This window comes from Antedon mediterranea, chromosome 6 (assembly GCF_964355755.1).
Source record: "Antedon mediterranea chromosome 6, ecAntMedi1.1, whole genome shotgun sequence".
Classification (NCBI taxonomy): Eukaryota; Metazoa; Echinodermata; class Crinoidea; order Comatulida; family Antedonidae; genus Antedon; species Antedon mediterranea.
This window is the reverse complement of record NC_092675.1, coordinates 18,794,842-18,812,793: the sequence shown is the minus strand read 5'-3', so window position 1 is coordinate 18,812,793 and position 17,952 is coordinate 18,794,842. Positions and strand designations below refer to the sequence as shown.

At 34.2% G+C, this 17,952-nt stretch overlaps 1 protein-coding gene across 2 annotated transcripts; it reads right to left on the bottom strand.

Moving 5' to 3' along the window:
• Window positions 1-810: 810 nt before the first annotated feature.
• Window positions 811-17,239, bottom strand: LOC140052097 (broad substrate specificity ATP-binding cassette transporter ABCG2-like). Of its 2 annotated transcripts, XM_072097501.1 has the most exons (17): window positions 17,222-17,239; window positions 15,076-15,278; window positions 14,731-14,790; window positions 13,735-13,849; window positions 13,142-13,294; window positions 12,158-12,315; window positions 10,367-10,518; window positions 9,103-9,222; window positions 6,975-7,144; window positions 4,731-4,796; window positions 4,355-4,440; window positions 4,121-4,210; window positions 3,793-3,917; window positions 3,155-3,309; window positions 2,798-2,887; window positions 2,389-2,456; window positions 811-1,555 (listed from the first exon to the last, which is right to left on the bottom strand). In XM_072097501.1, the coding sequence occupies exons 1-17, from the start codon at window positions 17,231-17,233 to the stop codon at window positions 1,408-1,410; spliced, it is 1,971 nt and encodes a 656-aa protein (XP_071953602.1). In that variant the 5' UTR covers window positions 17,234-17,239; the 3' UTR covers window positions 811-1,407. The 2 variants fall into 2 exon arrangements, with proteins under 2 accessions (XP_071953602.1, XP_071953601.1); XM_072097500.1 differs by lacking the exon at window positions 17,222-17,239 and having other exon boundaries at window positions 15,076-15,603.
• Window positions 17,240-17,952: the final 713 nt, after the last annotated feature.

Genomic DNA, 17,952 nt, shown 5'->3' with positions numbered 1-17,952 from the left:
GTCTTTAACACCTATTCCACCCACTCTGTCCCCTGGAGGTTTAACTGGGATGTTTGTTACCATTTTTATATTTCTTACTGACATTTGTGATGATTATCATTGGTGGTGTTGTCAATAATTGCCAGATTTTCATTTACAAAATACACAGAGGTTGAGTTTTGTAAATACAACAGATGTCTTTGTATAGTAAGAGTTTGAGGCTAAGACCTGAACCTGGCGAACCTCTTGGCCTTGTTAGCGACGACAGTGATAGGAGCAACCTTAAACTGCCTTCCTAATGTTTTAATTTACCGAGGCACCAGGAATAATAATCTGAAAGGTAAACTGGTTGGTCAGATGAAGAAGGACATTTCCTGTTGTCTAGTTTTGTTTATTTTGTGTTTATATCTTTCGTCTTCATTTGAGTGTTATGCTTAAACCTACCAACCACATGGCCGGCTATACAACGTCTAGCATGAACTGCGGCCGGGGTACAAGTACACAAAGGTAACCCTATAATCTTCCGAAAGATGTACTGGGTTCACTAACATTCAACCGAGCTAGTGTAGGCCTACACTGGATCTTCGGTTTGAAGTTATCCAAGACGCCAGGTGAAACATAAAACAATGTCAGATCAGAGAGAGCATGTTAAACTATTGTAGAATCACACCAAGTGCAAATTTGTCACGGTTATTTAATAACAATATCCATGAATTTAATTTTTTATTTGATCTGATGCCCCAGGAGAAACCAACAAATACTATTATACTTTTATAATACTATTATATTGCGGTTCTTTTCAAATTAAAAATCAGTCAGTCAGAGACACAGTGATATGGATACAATCATAACTTGCTAAACTATATTTATTGATTGCGTTGAAGTATTGAACATGATTGGACGGCGAGCCTTAATAGTTTAAATTATCTTTACAAAATTTTAATATTACAAATATAAAAATCTAAAAATCCCATAATACTGTACATCAATATTTTGTTTAAATTCCGATCATACTACAGATTTCTGAATCTTTTTGTAATCTACTGAATTATTTTGTCTTTTAGCAAAATACGGGAAAGACATTTTTATCAGTCACTTTGAAGAATAAAACTTAAAATTTAAATTAAAACAACGAAAGTTGTATCAAATAAAATATAAAAACAAGAGGATATATAGAAGGAGACAGTTCTGTATTTTACCTCGCTAAAAACTAAAATGTGCGTAAGGCATTTTTAGTGAATTCAGTAAACATTTGATTGAAGTTTGCAATCAACATAAATCATCTTATTCTATGAATAACTTATTTTACCCCACTATAATGACTGCGATTATTGTAGTATAATACCAAAGGATGATTGTAAGAAGTGACTCGATTTTTAATAGATGCTTTTTGTCTGATTAAACATTATGTAAATGAATCAATTTGATTTATTTAAACTTGGGTGACAACCTCATCTGTAAATATGCTATCAGTAGAAGCCCTATAGATATAACACCCATTGCAACCTGGTTTTGCCATAATCCCCATGAGCTGTAATCAATGCCTTGCTCATTAAGGTAAACTGTTCCTGGTAAACTGAAACAAAACAAAAATGGTAATTGATATACAGTATGAATACATAATACATACATGTACAGATTAAAGCTGCGTTCACACTGGGCCCGAATTTGGTCCGGCGACAGGAGAAAATTCCGGCTGTGTTACTATTTTCTATCGATGAAGTACGTTTACATTTTATAACCCGAAATGAGTGAACGGTTCTAAAGGCATGCACTCATTTTCTCGGCTTATTATCCCGCCGCCGAAATCCGGCCACGGTAAGAGTGTATCTCTAATTTCATAACATTCAGTATCCAATTAATAGTGTTTTAATGCGTTGTTATTATTATTGAGTGGGTGTGCGGCCTATATCGTTTCATTCGTACAAACCTACATTTTAATATTAAGCAATGCTATTTTTATTTATCTCTCAAAATCATGTTAACATCAATATTACACATCGAAAAAAGTAAACATACTCTATATTCATTCATTCATTCATAATGGTATATATATTAAAATCATCTTCACAGAAAAACTGAATTGTGACCATTTTTTACATTATTAAAAGGTACTTAAAATATTTAAAATGTTTAAAAAAAGATAGCATAAAATAACATCAAACATTGAGAAACACACAATACATCATAAAAAAACATTAAAATAAACGAGCACAACATCAAAACTAGTAAAAATCTAAATGACTGGCAAAGTGAATTGAAAAAAATTACCTGACATTAAACAAACACAAACCCGATTCTGTTTCTGTCATTAGGCAGATACTAACCGACTATCGCAAGTCATATATAAACTAGTCTAACTGTCATAAATACTTAGGACTATATTGTTAAAATGCTGTGATTTCTTACCATGGATCGGTTAGTGTTACGTTTACAGGGCAAAACGTAGATGTAGCAAATTCATTAATAAGCAACGTCTGGTATAAAAAAAGATAATACAATGAAATAACAAATGTAATTGTTTTAAATTATTTATTTAAGCAACATTTAAAGTTTTGAAATCTTGGAAGCCAGATTTCTCGTCAGATACGAGCCGAAACTCTAAATTTAGACGTAAATATTTATGCGTCTATAATGAACCAAACTGATTCGTTTTCTGATTCATAGAAACATTGTATAAATGTAAACAAATTCGAACTTGAACTCCTCCTCCTACAAATTTCATTTTGGATTATAACATGATGTGATATACAGTAAACCACTTCTAGTAATCGATGACCAATATATTATATTAGTTTTGTTAAAGAATAAAACTTACGTTTAGGCTGTATCTGAAAATGCTTGTGTACTGTAACCATTGCAGCCAACTTGGCAATGAAGAAATATTTACAAGAAAACCGCCAAATACCTATGAAAGGGTTAAAAATGAAGACATTTTTATCATTATTTTTGTATTTAGAAGCACAATTTTATCTTTTATTTATTATTTTGTAACTCCCACATCCCCATATTGAAAACTTTTTCAGTGGTGAATAAATGTTCATCATATTAAGAAGAATACATTTATGTAATACTACATAATGGATCAGGGTGTTCGTAGATAAAATAAACACTTCATAGACGCTTCATTCCTTTGTATTAAATATTTTAAAGAATTGAATCCAATGAATCGTACCATCATAAAAACGTAGGCCATTGAGACAAGAAGAGTTGCAATTCCAACGATGTTTATTCTAGCTCCCATGCAGAACGCCAGACTACATGCAGTGAATGATGTCACAACTAAGTCCAAAAGGAATATAAAGAAGTTCGAAGCTTCTGGAACGAATCCTGAAGGAAAATATTAACAATTAAGGCATATACTAAATTAGTAAGGAACCATTGCTAAACAACAGAGTCATTTATGGATTCAGGTAGGGTCATTCTCGATATTATAGTTTTTACCATTATGATAGTCATACTATTACGAGAAGCACACATTAAAATGAAATCCTTTAAAGAGGCTTAGCACTTGGTAACGATTAATCACAATTTAAAAGACGAAGCGTTTTGTGTGTTTTTTTTAAATAAAAATTATAATTTGGAAAATAGTTAGATCGTACTAACAATCTCCAGAAGTTATACTATTAGTTCTAGACATTCCTATAGGCCATACCACGGACCGATTAGCACTCAATCAGTGACGTATTATTAATCGTTATTGTTAATCAAAATTAGATTGTGAAAATCATATGTTACGCAAGTAACAAATGATAAATGAAGCAACATCAACAGCATGATTAATGCTGTAATGTGCAAATGTTCCTGAATTACCTATCATCCAGTACGTGATAGCTGAAAATACACATGTTGGTAACACTCGCATCGGGAGAAGATCGCAGAACACCTTCGCCATGAAGTAACAAGAAGTACGATAGTAACCACTGGCAGACTCGTGACTGAAACACAAGTAATATGTAAACTTTTCAAAACATTACAATTGCTAAGATTTATTTATGTTTTCTAAGGTTTAATCACGTAATACAAACTTGGACAAATGTATGTAGGCCTATTATGTATCATGATATTTTCACTTTTCAATTACGGTATCGATCATTTTTATAATTACAGTTAAAGGTGTACATTATGTAAATATTCATACTTAAAGATAACCCTTTCTTGAATAAAAACTTCAACTGCTCCCATGTTTGAAAATATCATGTTCATCACAAGAAAGAAAAATGCACCAACTCTGAATTAAAAACAAAGCCAATCTAACAGTTAATGAATGCAAATGTATGTACAAAAGAAAATAATATTTTTGTAAGTAAGCGTGTGCAGAATGACTTTTGACTCGACAGAAGCTCTTATTAACATGTTGATAAAGCAATTTTACCTGTTTTGAATTCCGGGCGTTAGACTGTTATCAAGCTGGAAATAGATGCCACCGACAATAAGTCCAAATATCACCATAACAACCAACTGTAAACACAATTAAGACATGAATTACACAGAATATACTGTATAGACTTAAGAAAAACAATGTTAGATTTCTAAAGGGGCATTGCAGATCGTGCTTGGACTGAAGCTAAATGGTTCATGGCTTTTTTTTTCGCGTTTCGTAAAGACAAGAAAAAGGCGGATCAAAACCTCAGTACGCTAGGAAAATAATAAGTTATATAAGCTAATAACTAAGATATTTAAATAATAACAATATAATATATTAATACAATAAATAATATTAATACATATATGTATTTTGTTATGATTACCTGAATTGTTGATGCAGCTGGATTTCTTAGTAAGTTCAAGACAGATCGCTTAGACACGACAGATAGCTGAAAAGTGTAAGAAAGATTTATAAAATAAAATGAATACATCTCAAGACGTATGACAGACCAACTGGGTCTCTGTTGAGGGATAAGAATATATAGATCATATTTTTATTTACTCCCTATACATGTATTTTTTTTATGATTAACTTCGCCTTTGACACCTGATTTGATTGTATTTATCAATATGCCTAATATCGAAGTAAAATCCTATCTGGTAAGGTTTTTCAGAGTGGTTGAAAAACTTGAATGTCCACCCCAACCTTCGAAAAAATCGTCCCGGATCCACCCTGTATAATACATAGCACAGATAAATTCGGGTGACAAAACCAACACAAACTAGATTTAATTCGTCACTATGACGAATTATAGGTTATATGCATTGATTTAAATAAAGATAATTGATTTTTAAAATATATATTGATTGATTGATTTTCTCAGAATCTTTAATTATTTATAATATATGATAGGACCTTGCTAACGCGAACACCATAGCCGGTATCACAATCCGATCAAAGATCCATATGCGTATAATGTCATAAACCACATTTGTTGTTACATAATAATAAAGACATAAGTTAATTTTTATCTAGATTTCATTATAAATCATGTGTATAATCTATACACTAAGAAATAAATTTGAACAAACAATACGGATAATAAAAAAAAAACTAATTTTGTTTCGTTTCCCAAGGTGAGACTCGATCTCGGTACTTGAATGCTATAGACACGAGCAAAGACCACCGAGCCATACACAACTGACTAAAAGTTATGGAAAGATTCCTCAGTGTATTTACTATGCAGTAACCACTTTGGTGCAGATAGATTATTACATACCGCAATGAATTATAATGTTTTACTATGATGACATCTTTAAAAATTAAAAAAAATGATGCACTGTCAAACTATATACTTTTAACTTTAATATATGAACTTCTTAAGGAAGAAAGTTAACGTTAAGTTTGTTATTTTGGCCTAAGAAAATGTTATAATTTGTTTGATTGTCGAAATTAATTTTGTTAAATTTAATATGCCATTAATGATGACTTAATCAACTTTTGTTCTTCTAATTTCATAATAAATCATACATATGATACATACACTTCAAGAAAATTAAATAAAAAATAGGTGTTCCCGAGCATTCTAACGATATATATTAATTTTAAAATTTAGCATATTTTCACCATTTTGTTAACTTACACGTGCGTAGCCCGTCACTTTTGACGTGCTCGTATAACGCTGTTTCGCGTTGAAAAGTGAATAAAATATGATGATATTATTAAAGAAAGGTTATACAACAGTAATCGGACACAAACAGTGTGCATTAACGTTTGACGCGCAGTGCGCGTGCAAAAATCTGCGCACTCATGGCAATTTTTTAAACGCTTAAAATTGCCTGAAACGTACTCTAATTTCATCGAAAATAAATTCTGACAATTTTCAACATTTTAAGCGCGCGTACGCATGCGTTATATGCGCTACGCACGTAATTGTATTGCCATATGATGAAATATGACCTGAAATTTATGAGTACCAAATTTTGTTTAAAAGTGATTCATGTTTGTGAAGATATGATTACAAACGTGATTTCGTTAAATCGCGCGTAGACCGCGTAATTTTTGATTGCGCATCGTGAAAACATAACCACATCGATTCCTGGCCATAAGGAATATACTCTGAAAAATTGACTTAGATAGATGAAACTGATGCCAAGATAATTCACGGACAAATAGTGCTAAGGAAAGAATAAATAAATAAATAAATAAATAAATAAAGATTTTGACAGAATCAAGAGGTTATATGCATATCATGCATATAACCTAATTATTTGTATCACAGGCTCGTCATAACTCTGCTTGCAACAACTATTTATTTATGTTTAAACAACTTATGAAGATGTTGTGGGGGCGACAACAACATCTTCTATGAACCCACCAACTAGATTGCCTTGCTATGAAAGAATCTAGAACCTTTTCAACAGAAACACATTATTATTATCATATTAGGTATTACTTTTAACAAAGTAAAGATATCCGGATATTGGATAACTAACTCTGAACACGTTAAGTTCTGTCTACACTATCAAACTAGTTCGACAAAAAATTGTGATGTGCCCAAATATGGTAGTAATATACTCAAACATGGTAGTGATATGACGTCATAATGTCCATATAAAGGCCTTACCTGGGTAAGAAATGAAGTTGGATAGTCGAGTTTTTGCGAAAACATTTCTTCATTGCCGGTGTATGTTTTCCAAATACTGTCGAGTTCTTGTTCCATTGTTTTCTGATACGATGTGTCTAAAAACATATCTGCCAGAGATTTGCTATTCGCAGCTGCGTTTCCGTTGAATCCTTTTGGAAAGTAACATTTTACAATCTCAATGGACACGGATTGTTTTAATTTAGTTATACTATAATATTACAAGCCTATTGTAAATGTTTATTTATTTATTTATTTATTCAACCATATTTCAAGAGGGTGACCCAGCCAGCGGAAGCTGATTTTAAGGGGCCCTCAACAATACGACATAAAACATAATAAGTAAAAAATATATTACAATTGTTAAAATTGAATAATGAATAAATATAAAGGTCAAGAAGATAACAATTTAAAAAGAGTCATTATTAAGCATAAAATTCTTTAATTTACTTTTAAAATTTAAAAAGGTATTGCAATTTCTAATAGAAACGTCTAACGAGTTAAAATATGTAGGTCCTTTATAATTAAAAGAATGTTTAAAAAGTTCACACTGAGGTCTTGGAACAACGAGATCACCCCTGGAAAGTTGCCGGGTAGCCATTATTCCATTGGCAGTAATTCTGGCAAGCCCACGGCAGATGTTAGTTGGGGCGAGATTGTTAGAGGCTCGATAGGCAAGACAGCCCGTTTGATAGTCAGCAAGTTGAGAAACGGTAAGAGTAGAAATGGTGTTAAAAAGTTGACGGGAAGGAGTAGTGTAAGGAACTTGAAGAATAGTTCGGAGAGCTCTATTTTGAAGTTTCTGAATCTTAGAGATGTGATTAGGCCTTGAGCCCCACACCGTGATGCAGTAATCGATGTTAAGTAAAGAAGAAGGGCAGTGGAAAAATTAAGGAAACATCTAGTGCGGGAGAGAAGGAAAATAGAAGAGTTAAGTTTATTGCAAAGGTGGGAGATATGGTTGTTCCAGGTGAGGATATTGTCGATAAATACTCCAAGGTGCTTAACGCAAGTGACATTTTCGATGGGCTGGTGATTGACAGTGAGTTTAATGTCAGGACTCCGTCTAAGTTTTTGTAATGTTCCAATGAGCACAGACTTAGTTTTTTTGACCTTGATATATAATTTGTTAGCAGATAGCCAGAAGTAGAGATGGTTTAAGTTGGTATTAAGGTTTTGTTGTATAAGGGCGGAGGACTTGTTAGCAGTGAAAATAATAGTGTCGTCAGCAAACATATTAGCAGAGCAAGTATTATTTAAGCAGTTAGGGAGATCATTGATATAAATAGAAAAGAGAAGAGGACCAAGAATAGTACCTTGAGGGATACCAGTATGAATAGAAAGAAGAGAAGAGACAGAAGAGTTGAAGGAAACACGTTGGAAGCGAGAAGAAAGGTAAGAATCGAACCAAAGGATAGTATTGGGGGAAAGGCCAAAGAAAGAAAGCTTATTAAGGAGGATAGAGTGGTTGATGGTGTCGAAGGCCTTGCGAAGGTCGATGAAGACGGTGCCGATTGATGTGTTGAAGCCAGGTGTCATGGGTATTAATAAGGGCGGTAAGGGTAGAGTGGCCGGGTCGAAAACCAGATTGTTGGTCAGAAAGAAGATTATTAGTGTTAAGGTAAAAGTAGAGTTTTAGAGCAGATGGGAAGAACAGAAATGGGACGGTAGTTGGAGAGTTCGTTTTTTGGACCGGACTTAAAAAGAGGAAACATGAGAAATTTTCCAGAGAGAGGGAAAGGTGGAAGACGTAACAGAAAGATTGAGAATGTAGGTAAGAGGACGTTTTGAACCTAGTTAACTTTACAGAAAATCATTTCCGTTAAATCCTTTTGAAAGTAACAATTTACAATCCTGATGAACACAGAGTGTCAATTCATTTGAATATTCAGCAGTTTCTCAAAGGAATTCGCATCCGCAATAAAACGCAACTAATAGTAAAACATTTTCATTGCAAGAATGCATTATAAAAGTCCAGGGACTTGGTGTGCCTGGTGAGTGGGATGTAAAAGTGAAAGTATATAACCTGATTCATTAAAGTTTATTTAAGTGCGGCAATGAGATGGATCATGCAGGAGACGCACATATTATTATATGTACGTATACATACCTGTTACAGCTTCGCTGCCAACGACTGTAACCTCTTCTAGATCGCTTGACCTTACGCTATCCCCATTTATTACGTCAAGAAAGAAATCCGGTGGGTTGTTGTGAGCTTCACATTCGTAACCTTTTTGAATAAAGAAATATAAATGAGATTACCGTTATACTTTCAACCCGTATGTAAACATTTTAAGACTGAAATAATTTGAAACAAGAGAAAGTTAATTAAAGAGAATGCCTGCCGCCGTCCGTCATCTTTTTTCTTGCGTAAAATACATAAGCAATTATTAGACATACTGTAATCACGTTTACCAAATATTTGTAGCAAAGGCTTTTACTTCCTGATCGAAACCGACATTTTGAAATGTTTAATGTATACTCTATCTGTATTTAATTCATTCATTCATTCATCTTTTAACATATGCTTCCATAATATCTAAACTCAAAAGTTCATCTCCTTGTCTTGTCTTTGTTTTTTTAACAAATAATTAAATATTGCATTCGTTGATGTAATGTTCTCTTGATGAACATCGGTCGAAAATGCGTTGGTGGTGGAATAATAATCATACATCCACATGATGTGAGAGGAAACGGAGAGCTTATCGACATTGCGCTATCGAAAGTGAAAATAATAATAACCATAATGACATTTACTAATGTATCCATGAATAGCAATACTCATGAGTGAGTCATATGGCTGAGCGGTTAAGGCAGGGGCGCCGTTTACCGTACCTAAAGAGCCAACAGCAACATCGGCAAGGGTTCGAGGCCGACTCGCTCCTAGTTCTGGTGGTGGAACAAGTCTTCTCGGATAAGGACTATAAACCGTAGGTCCAGTGTACACAGTTATAACCTGTGTGTACTTTAAAGAAACCCAGTTCATTATTCGAAAAAGAGTAGGGGGTTACCCCGGTGAACTGGTTCACACAATAGCCCCTGTATCAGGGGGATTACCACCTATCTGATAGGACAGTGATTAATTCACTATTGGTAATCCTTGGCCACATTGCCTAAAGACATAAAATAAATAAATAATAAAGAAAGTATTAGCATCGCTTTATTCATACAAAATAATGGTTTCCACAAGTTAAAAGACCGTCCGCTTAGCACACAGTAGTTCCAGACTGAGTTTTGAGTTAATATTAGTTAAAAGAATAAATATGTTGTACATAATCATGGCGTTTCATACATCAAAAAGCCTCGAAATAACTACCGACTTGGGACAAGTCTTGAGCATATATAAAGAACATTAGTGGAGTATTATACTGTACCTATATTTTCAAAATGTTTCAGTGCATCTTTGGCAGGTCCATGGAAGACAGTTTCACCAGCATTTAGAAGATGTAGCTTATCAAATAAGCGATAGATTGAATACCGTGGTTGATGAATTGAGAATATGATTGTTCGTCCATTTTTTGATAATCTTTTAAAACATAATAAACAGAATGGTCATTGCATTAGTATAGTTACTCAGTATTACGATAATGGTTAGTAGACGATTAGAATCTCAATCTAAAACAAAGATTAAAATAATATATAAAAATGTCGAATCTCGTACGGTAGAGTAAAAAAATAACTACCAAAAAACGGTACCAGGCCCATTTCCATAACACACGTGTATCAATGTCAAATATTAAAACTAACTTAACCTATATCTATCTCATTAAGAAAAGGAAACCACCTCTCTTGGGTTCTAACCTTGTCTTCCGATTGGGAAGCTAAAGCACTAAAAAATTCAAAATAAAAAACATCGAGCTTGTGTTAACATAACGTATTTCAAAAGAGGAAATGTATGTGTGTCAGAGGAGACATGAACAGTAACCCAAGTGGTGGGAGAAAGGTTGCAGTAGCGGAAGATATAGAAAAAAAACTATACGAGAGTCGGGTGCGGGTGGGTTTAAGACGTGGATTTGCAATATTCTTTAATTTTGTAATTTAAGACGAATTTACACAGACGAGCGGTAACAGTAATGTTATCGCTCGTCTGTGTAAATTTGCCTGATGGAAACTAATCTCCTAAACTGTTGGATACACTTCAAATGGGTGAGTATAAGCTTTATTCACATTGGTAAAACCCAAATTGACCCGGCTAGGCAGGTTAGAAATCATGGGGTTGAAATGGATGTGGGTATGACTATGACTTCTCATATCTCAAAAACTATTTCTGCGTCGTCTTTTCACTTGCGAAATATCCGAAGGATTCGCAAGTTTATTAATGAGACAACAGCTAAACAACCTGTTCATGCTTTTGTCACTTCACGACTGGATATGGGAAACTCTTTGCTATACGGGCTACCACAAAAACAACTCCACAGGCTTCAACTGATTCAAAATACAGCGGCACGAGTTGTTAAAAAATTACCAAGAATGGACACATATAAAATACTTTGGAAATATTGCATTGGCTCCCTGTTAGGTACCGCATTGTTTTTAAAATATTACTCTTTGTTTTTAAGTCTATAAATGGCATGGCTCCTGAATATATTTCTGACATGCTTAGGCTGTGTTCCCGGAAGTAATCTGCGTTCTAGTGATTCGCTGCTTCTACATCAGCCTAAGTCTCACCACTCATGGGGAGACAGAGCATTCTCCGTTACTGCTCCTCTTCTGTGGAATGCTCTGCCGAGCTCTATAAGATTTTGCAAAACTGTTGATACTTTTAAAAATTATTAAAAACACATTTATTCATTAAGGCATATGGAAATCATGAGGTTTCTTAAAGTTTTTTAGACTTAGAATTGTTTAGTATACTTTTTCCTGGCCAGCATTATCTTTGGGGTACCTCTGTCTTGGTTGTTGTCTCTGAGCACCCGGTTGTCTGTGGCAAGGCAAATGTGTATCCTGCTCTTTTGTTTGGTCACCTAGGTAGGGGTCCGGGACCGCGACAGAACGACAACGGATGGGGACCCTCCAAAGAAATTGCATTTTTTTTGTCAGGGATTTGTATGATTTATTTCTTTTTATTTTAAAATGCGCCTTGAGCACTCTTGAGTGGTATGTGCGCTATAAAAATCTTATTATTATTATTAGTATAATGCCAAGTAAATGACAAGAAAACTCACTTTGAAAGTAAAAGCATTACAGAGTTAGCCGTATTTGCATCAAGACCTGTGGTCGGTTCGTCCAAGAATAGCACACCAGGCCTAGTTATAAGTTCCATACCGATATTTGTTCGCTTTCGTTCACCACCAGAAACACCTCTAATGAATACCGTTCCAACCTATGTTAACAAATATATATATTATAATAAATTCTACCCTATATTTTATCTACAATACAAATGTTGTGATTATAGGAAGGTGTATTGAATTGAAATATTTTATTTATACTACTGGGCAACTTCTTCAGTCAAAGACTGGTCTCTCAGACCTGATCAGTGGCTGTGATGTACTAGTATACCGGGGTAGTCCCTCTACTCGTCTCGAAAGGTTCTTTAAAGTGCACACAAGCTAGATGTGTACCCTGGACCTACGGTTTATAGTCCTTATCCGAGAAGACTCGTTCTACCACCAGAACAATGGAGTGAGTGTGCCTCAAACCTTAGCCAATGTTATGGCTACTTACGGTAATCATTATTACTAATCCTGATGTAAAATTTTCATGAAAGTATAATAATGTTAGTACTACTAACTAACAAACCCTCGCGATTATAAAATAGATTCATATTATGGAATTAAGTAGTACCCTCGCACTATTAGGTTAATGCGTATTCCATTTTTAAAAACTATTCGTATTCAAATTCTTTAAACAATCCCTCTTCAATTCAATTATATCAGAACGTTCCGTGAACGTAGTAGGTAGTATGTTCTTCCAGCCATACATATGCCTAGTCTGGGTTCCACACTTAATACAGTATTAGTAAAGGATAAATATTTTGGCACATAATTATGACGTGTCTTACGTATACTACTTGAGCTTGAAACTCCAACAAACATCGAAGTCTAACATATGCCCTTCTGTGGACGTACAATATGCTATCATCTTTTTTTGGTGGAATTCTTGGGAACATTATGTATTATTAATGATTATCTTGTAAATTTAGTTACCATAGTATCGGCACATTTATCCAACCCCAGCTCTGAAATAATTTCAGTAACTCTTTCTTCTCTTTCTTTGTTTGAGACTGTCTTTGGAAGTCGGAGTTTTGCGGAAAATGCTAGGTTTTCTCGAACGGTCAAAGTTCCTACAACAACGTCATCCTGTAATAATATGTACAGTGCATTACTAATAAAATAATTTGGAATCTAAAATCATTTTAATAATAAATGTTAAGCACATGACGTGGTTTTACAAGAAGATCTGCTGATGATAAGATAACCAAACGGCAATTACATTATATCAGTATTAATGACTAGTAGTGATTACGTCACAAAGATTTGACATATGTGTTGAATTTAGAGAAGCACACGGACAGCTGATACGTCCTCTAGTGGGAACTAAGCTTAGGCTAAAAACATCCACAGTTTGTGACTATTCTATAATTATGTAACGTATATTATACGTTATATAATTATACAATAGCAGTAACACAATTACCAAGGGTTTTGTGGACAAACACAAACATAGATTCATTAACTGCCTAATTATATTGTTAATATTTAACTTTGCCCTAACGGTGAGTGTTTGTTTAAACTCTCACCTGCACGACATATCCAGACACCAAGCGGAAATCTTCAGGCCTAGTAGCACCATCTATAAGAACACATCCTGATAATCCCTTTGGATCTTTACGAGCAGCCAACACATCAAGTAACCTGACAGACATTAAAGGAGAATGTTACAACTACTGTATGCGATAAATACCATCTAATTAACGAATAATCAAGAGTCGTGTTATAGTGGAATTATAAAGAGAGAAAAAAAAATTAAAAAGACGACCATTGTAAAAGTGGTATTTAATTTCAAACGGGAACCCGTAATCACTGTTATTTTGTCACAAACATAAAGGGGGCATTCACCCATGGGCGGCGGTTTCGCAATGGACACACTAGTGAGTTGATTTAGGATTACCAGAAAAGAGTGAAATTGTAATTTCATTTATCCCTGGGATTACAAAATAATCAATCTATATAGTATATGATAATCTATTTAAAACGCAATAAATCAATTGTTTTGGATTTTTCCAGGTGTTTTGATTTTTATGGTTTTTTAATGTTTTTTTTTCTTCATATTTTAGACGTCTCACAGGCGAGCAGTTATATTCGTTTCAGGTATGATGGTGAGACACACAACTATGGTGTACTATATATTTGCTTTGTGTAGGCCTGTAGGCTAGCTGCTGTACTAGGCTGTACATAACGTGACACGTGATTTTTACATGGTGTTGTTTTCAAGAAAAATACGGGTACAACAACCATCTTGTGTTTTGTTTGTAACAAATGATCAAATCTAATTAGAATTCTATGTGATCCGAGTTATCCCTGTATAGTATAGGCCTATAGTGCCTAACGCTTTTGAAACTCAGTTGTTTATCGGATCTGTAGTCACATGAGAGAATAATAATAAATATATTATTGTGCGACGCACATTTTAAATGACGAACCGTTCAAGGTCCACTGAGGTTTAATAATTTACTCCACGGCTGAATACATTTCTATTTAGTCTTTGTTGAATTGTTATAAAATATACTACGTACGATGTTTTACCACCACCAGTAGGACCAAGAATAGCGTTCATTCCATTTGGAAATATACCACTGAAAAGTAATAAAAATAGTTATATTCATAAATATAATCATTAACTATCGTTTTGACTGTTAGTACATTGTGTATACGTGTTTTGAGTATCGCTATCATCATCTGTAATAATATGTTAATCATCCTCATTCTTCCTCACCATTTTGTCTTCATTATATCCTCTTTGTCTTACCGTCGTCCTCATAATCTTCATCAATTCGATTTCATCTCATTCTAATTATAAATAATCAACATCGTCTCTTCAATATCATCCACAGTTTAAGTCACATACATAATTAACTTACCTAATATTCATCAAAATATCTTTCTGTTGTTTTACTCCATCTATTTTGACAGGTACACTGTAGTTAATGCCATGGAAAGAAATCGTAGATCCAGAAACGGATTGAGACCGTCCAATTTTACCGTTTCTGGTTCCTCCATTCTGATTAGCCGATCCTGTTGCTGATCCATACGACGAAGCGTGTCCAGAAGGAAAAAGCTTTTCCTGAAAAACAGATTCACCTTTATGAATGTTATTTTTTTGGCTTACGCAGTCGACTTCATCATGAGTCATACAGCCGACTTCATTTTCTGCTAGGCCTTTATCAACAGCTTTCAACATTTTCAGATTTAATAGCCAATATTATACTGTAGTCCACATGCTAAAAGCATCTGCTACAGCAAGCTGGTGAAGATTATGGTCAGCGAGACGATAACAAACTATAGAGTATTAGACTTAATTGACCTTTGAACTTAATCATAAAACTGTTCAGTTATGTAAGTTCGTAAAGCGTTATATAAGTGCGTTCGAAGCATTTGCTTGTTTTGAACGTGTTTATATTGTGCGATAATTGTTTATGGGATAGAGGTAAAAATCATCAAAGCGTACGATTCTGTTGCTTTTAAATATCCCTCATGCGGCTGAAAAAGTACAATACGGTACATGAAAAAAAATGAAGATTAATAAAATAAGACTTTGAATAGGCCATTTTGCAGTTTTAAAAAAGGTTATTCACAAAATAAACGTTTAATTTTAACCAAAGACCCATTGTCTAACTTTATTTTTTGCTTTACATTACATTTTTTTCAGGTAAATTATTATAATTTTTTCGATCCAGTTTTTGTGAAATTAAAATGGCATATTAAAAAAAATTATGGAGACAACAAAATATAATAGTTATACTGAACCGACCTAGGTTCACTACGACTGCACAATGTACGAGAGAGGTATAAAATAATAATTATTACGGTATTTTATACCTCCCTGGTACGACCACGTTAATTGTACATCCGAAGTTTTCCTCTATAACGCATTTAAAACTCCGATGTTTGTGTTAAAGCGAGAAAATAAGCAAGGCGACAGGCACGTACGTTTAATTAATGTTATGTAACTCAATTCTAATCATGCTACTCAATAATATTATACTTATAATAACTATATTATACGGGTGACAAATAGAGCATACCGGTCCATTACATCATTTTTGTGTTCTGAATTATCCCTCAATAATGCTCGAAAACCCGCTTTATCGATTCTCTGCGGTCTTGATTATATCGACATAACTTCGGTTATGCGCGGCCACATTTTCTTATTGGACTCGTACGTACGCTTCCATCTCTTAAAAATCCATAAGCTCGTAAAAAGCTGATAACCGAGCATTTAGTGCATTCGCATCCCATTATTTACGATCAAGAGTAGACGCCATGTACATAAACAGTCACTGGTTGTAAAAATCATTAACTACCGCTACAATAAATGCATACTTTAATTCATTATTCCGAAAAATTATTTCAGACGCATTTATATCGTTTAGGCCTACTGCGTGTCTCGAAATATTGTCCCGGATATTCGTTCCGGAAATCCCGTAACGGGGACCTTAAAGCTTTCATTCTTGTGTATGCTTGCTTATATTAAAACTTCACTTAAACCTGTATATTTTTACGTTATTGGCATATGGCTTAAAACTTCACCTATGGACAGAGTAGGCCTAGGTCTGCTTTTATACCTACCACACTTAGTACTCTCAGCTGTAGTGTTAGAGCTACGTCCATTGTAAAAGTTGAATAAATAAATAAACAATTATATAACTGTTAATCACACATATGCCTCATGTATAAGCCTAACGTTAAAAAAGTAATAAATATCGTAACCGTAATTAAATACCACAATTAGGCTAAATTAAAAAGATACAGTAGCTTTCTTTGTATAAACATTGTATTAATAGGATTCTAAATAGGATTCGAAATGTTTGTTTCGAACTGACGGGACACAGTAGGCATGGGTTATGTAATTACAGGTGTCTCATACTATCAGGTGATATACCTACTGGACTCATCTTAGGAAACAATAGTTTAAAAAACCGGTTCCTGCTTACGGTAATAAATCGTCCTTAAGTTAAACATTAAAACTTCTACTAAAATGTTTTATGTGCATTACTGTTGACTTACCCTTTCTGTCATTGTATTTGTGGCGTTACGACACTCAAGACCACCACTTGAACGTACAGTAAATACAACTTAAACTTGTTACTTCGACAGGGCTCAGCGTTTACTTTGGCCTTTGGAGTTTGAAAACTTCACTGTTTGCGTTTTGATAAAGGATTAAAGCAGTGTGAATGTCATCACATGAGGGCTGAGAGTGTAGCACGTTGTTGATTGGCTGTCGAGTAATGAGTGACTAAAGATGTGACTCTTTTAGATAATTCACACATTTTGTCTTGTATTCGACATTTAAATAGGTTACGATTAAAATAGCGACGATTCTGAGATAATTTGACACGATATTATATATAGCTTATATGTAGATGATGTTTGATTAGGGCAGGCCAAAAGTTGACCCCAAACAACATTGCATCCGTACAAGAGTGTCCCACCAGAAATTTCGGCAACTTGGTTCTGTATAAATTTAAGGCCGGCCGAGCATATAATCTCACTGCTTCAATTTCCATCCCTTCTCCCATTTGAGATGATCTCCCCAGACCCCACTTGAGATCATCTCACTTTCGTAGTTATGAGTCTTTACTCTCGTTTCTGAGTTCAAATTGATAAAGTAGGACGCGGGTCTATACCGTCATGTTCATATGAACTTAATTGAATGTTTGAACCGAATTCAATGATATTTCATTACACAAAAAATAGGCTATATATAATAAAATCATATATAAAAATGATTTATAATC

What these genes read in the sequence shown, in the direction of transcription:
- LOC140052097 (XM_072097500.1), bottom strand. Translation starts at nt 15,395, where the DNA reads ATGTTGAAAGCTGTTGATAAAGGCCTAGCAGAAAATGAAGTCGGCTGT. An exon ending in TGTCTGGATATGTCGTGCAG is followed by an intron (nt 13,295 to 13,734) that starts GTGAGAGTTTAA and finishes ATATTATTACAG; the next exon opens with GATGACGTTGTTGTAGGAAC. An exon ending in CAACTTCATTTCTTACCCAG is followed by an intron (nt 4,797 to 6,974) that starts GTAAGGCCTTTA and finishes TACACTTTTCAG; the next exon opens with CTATCTGTCGTGTCTAAGCG.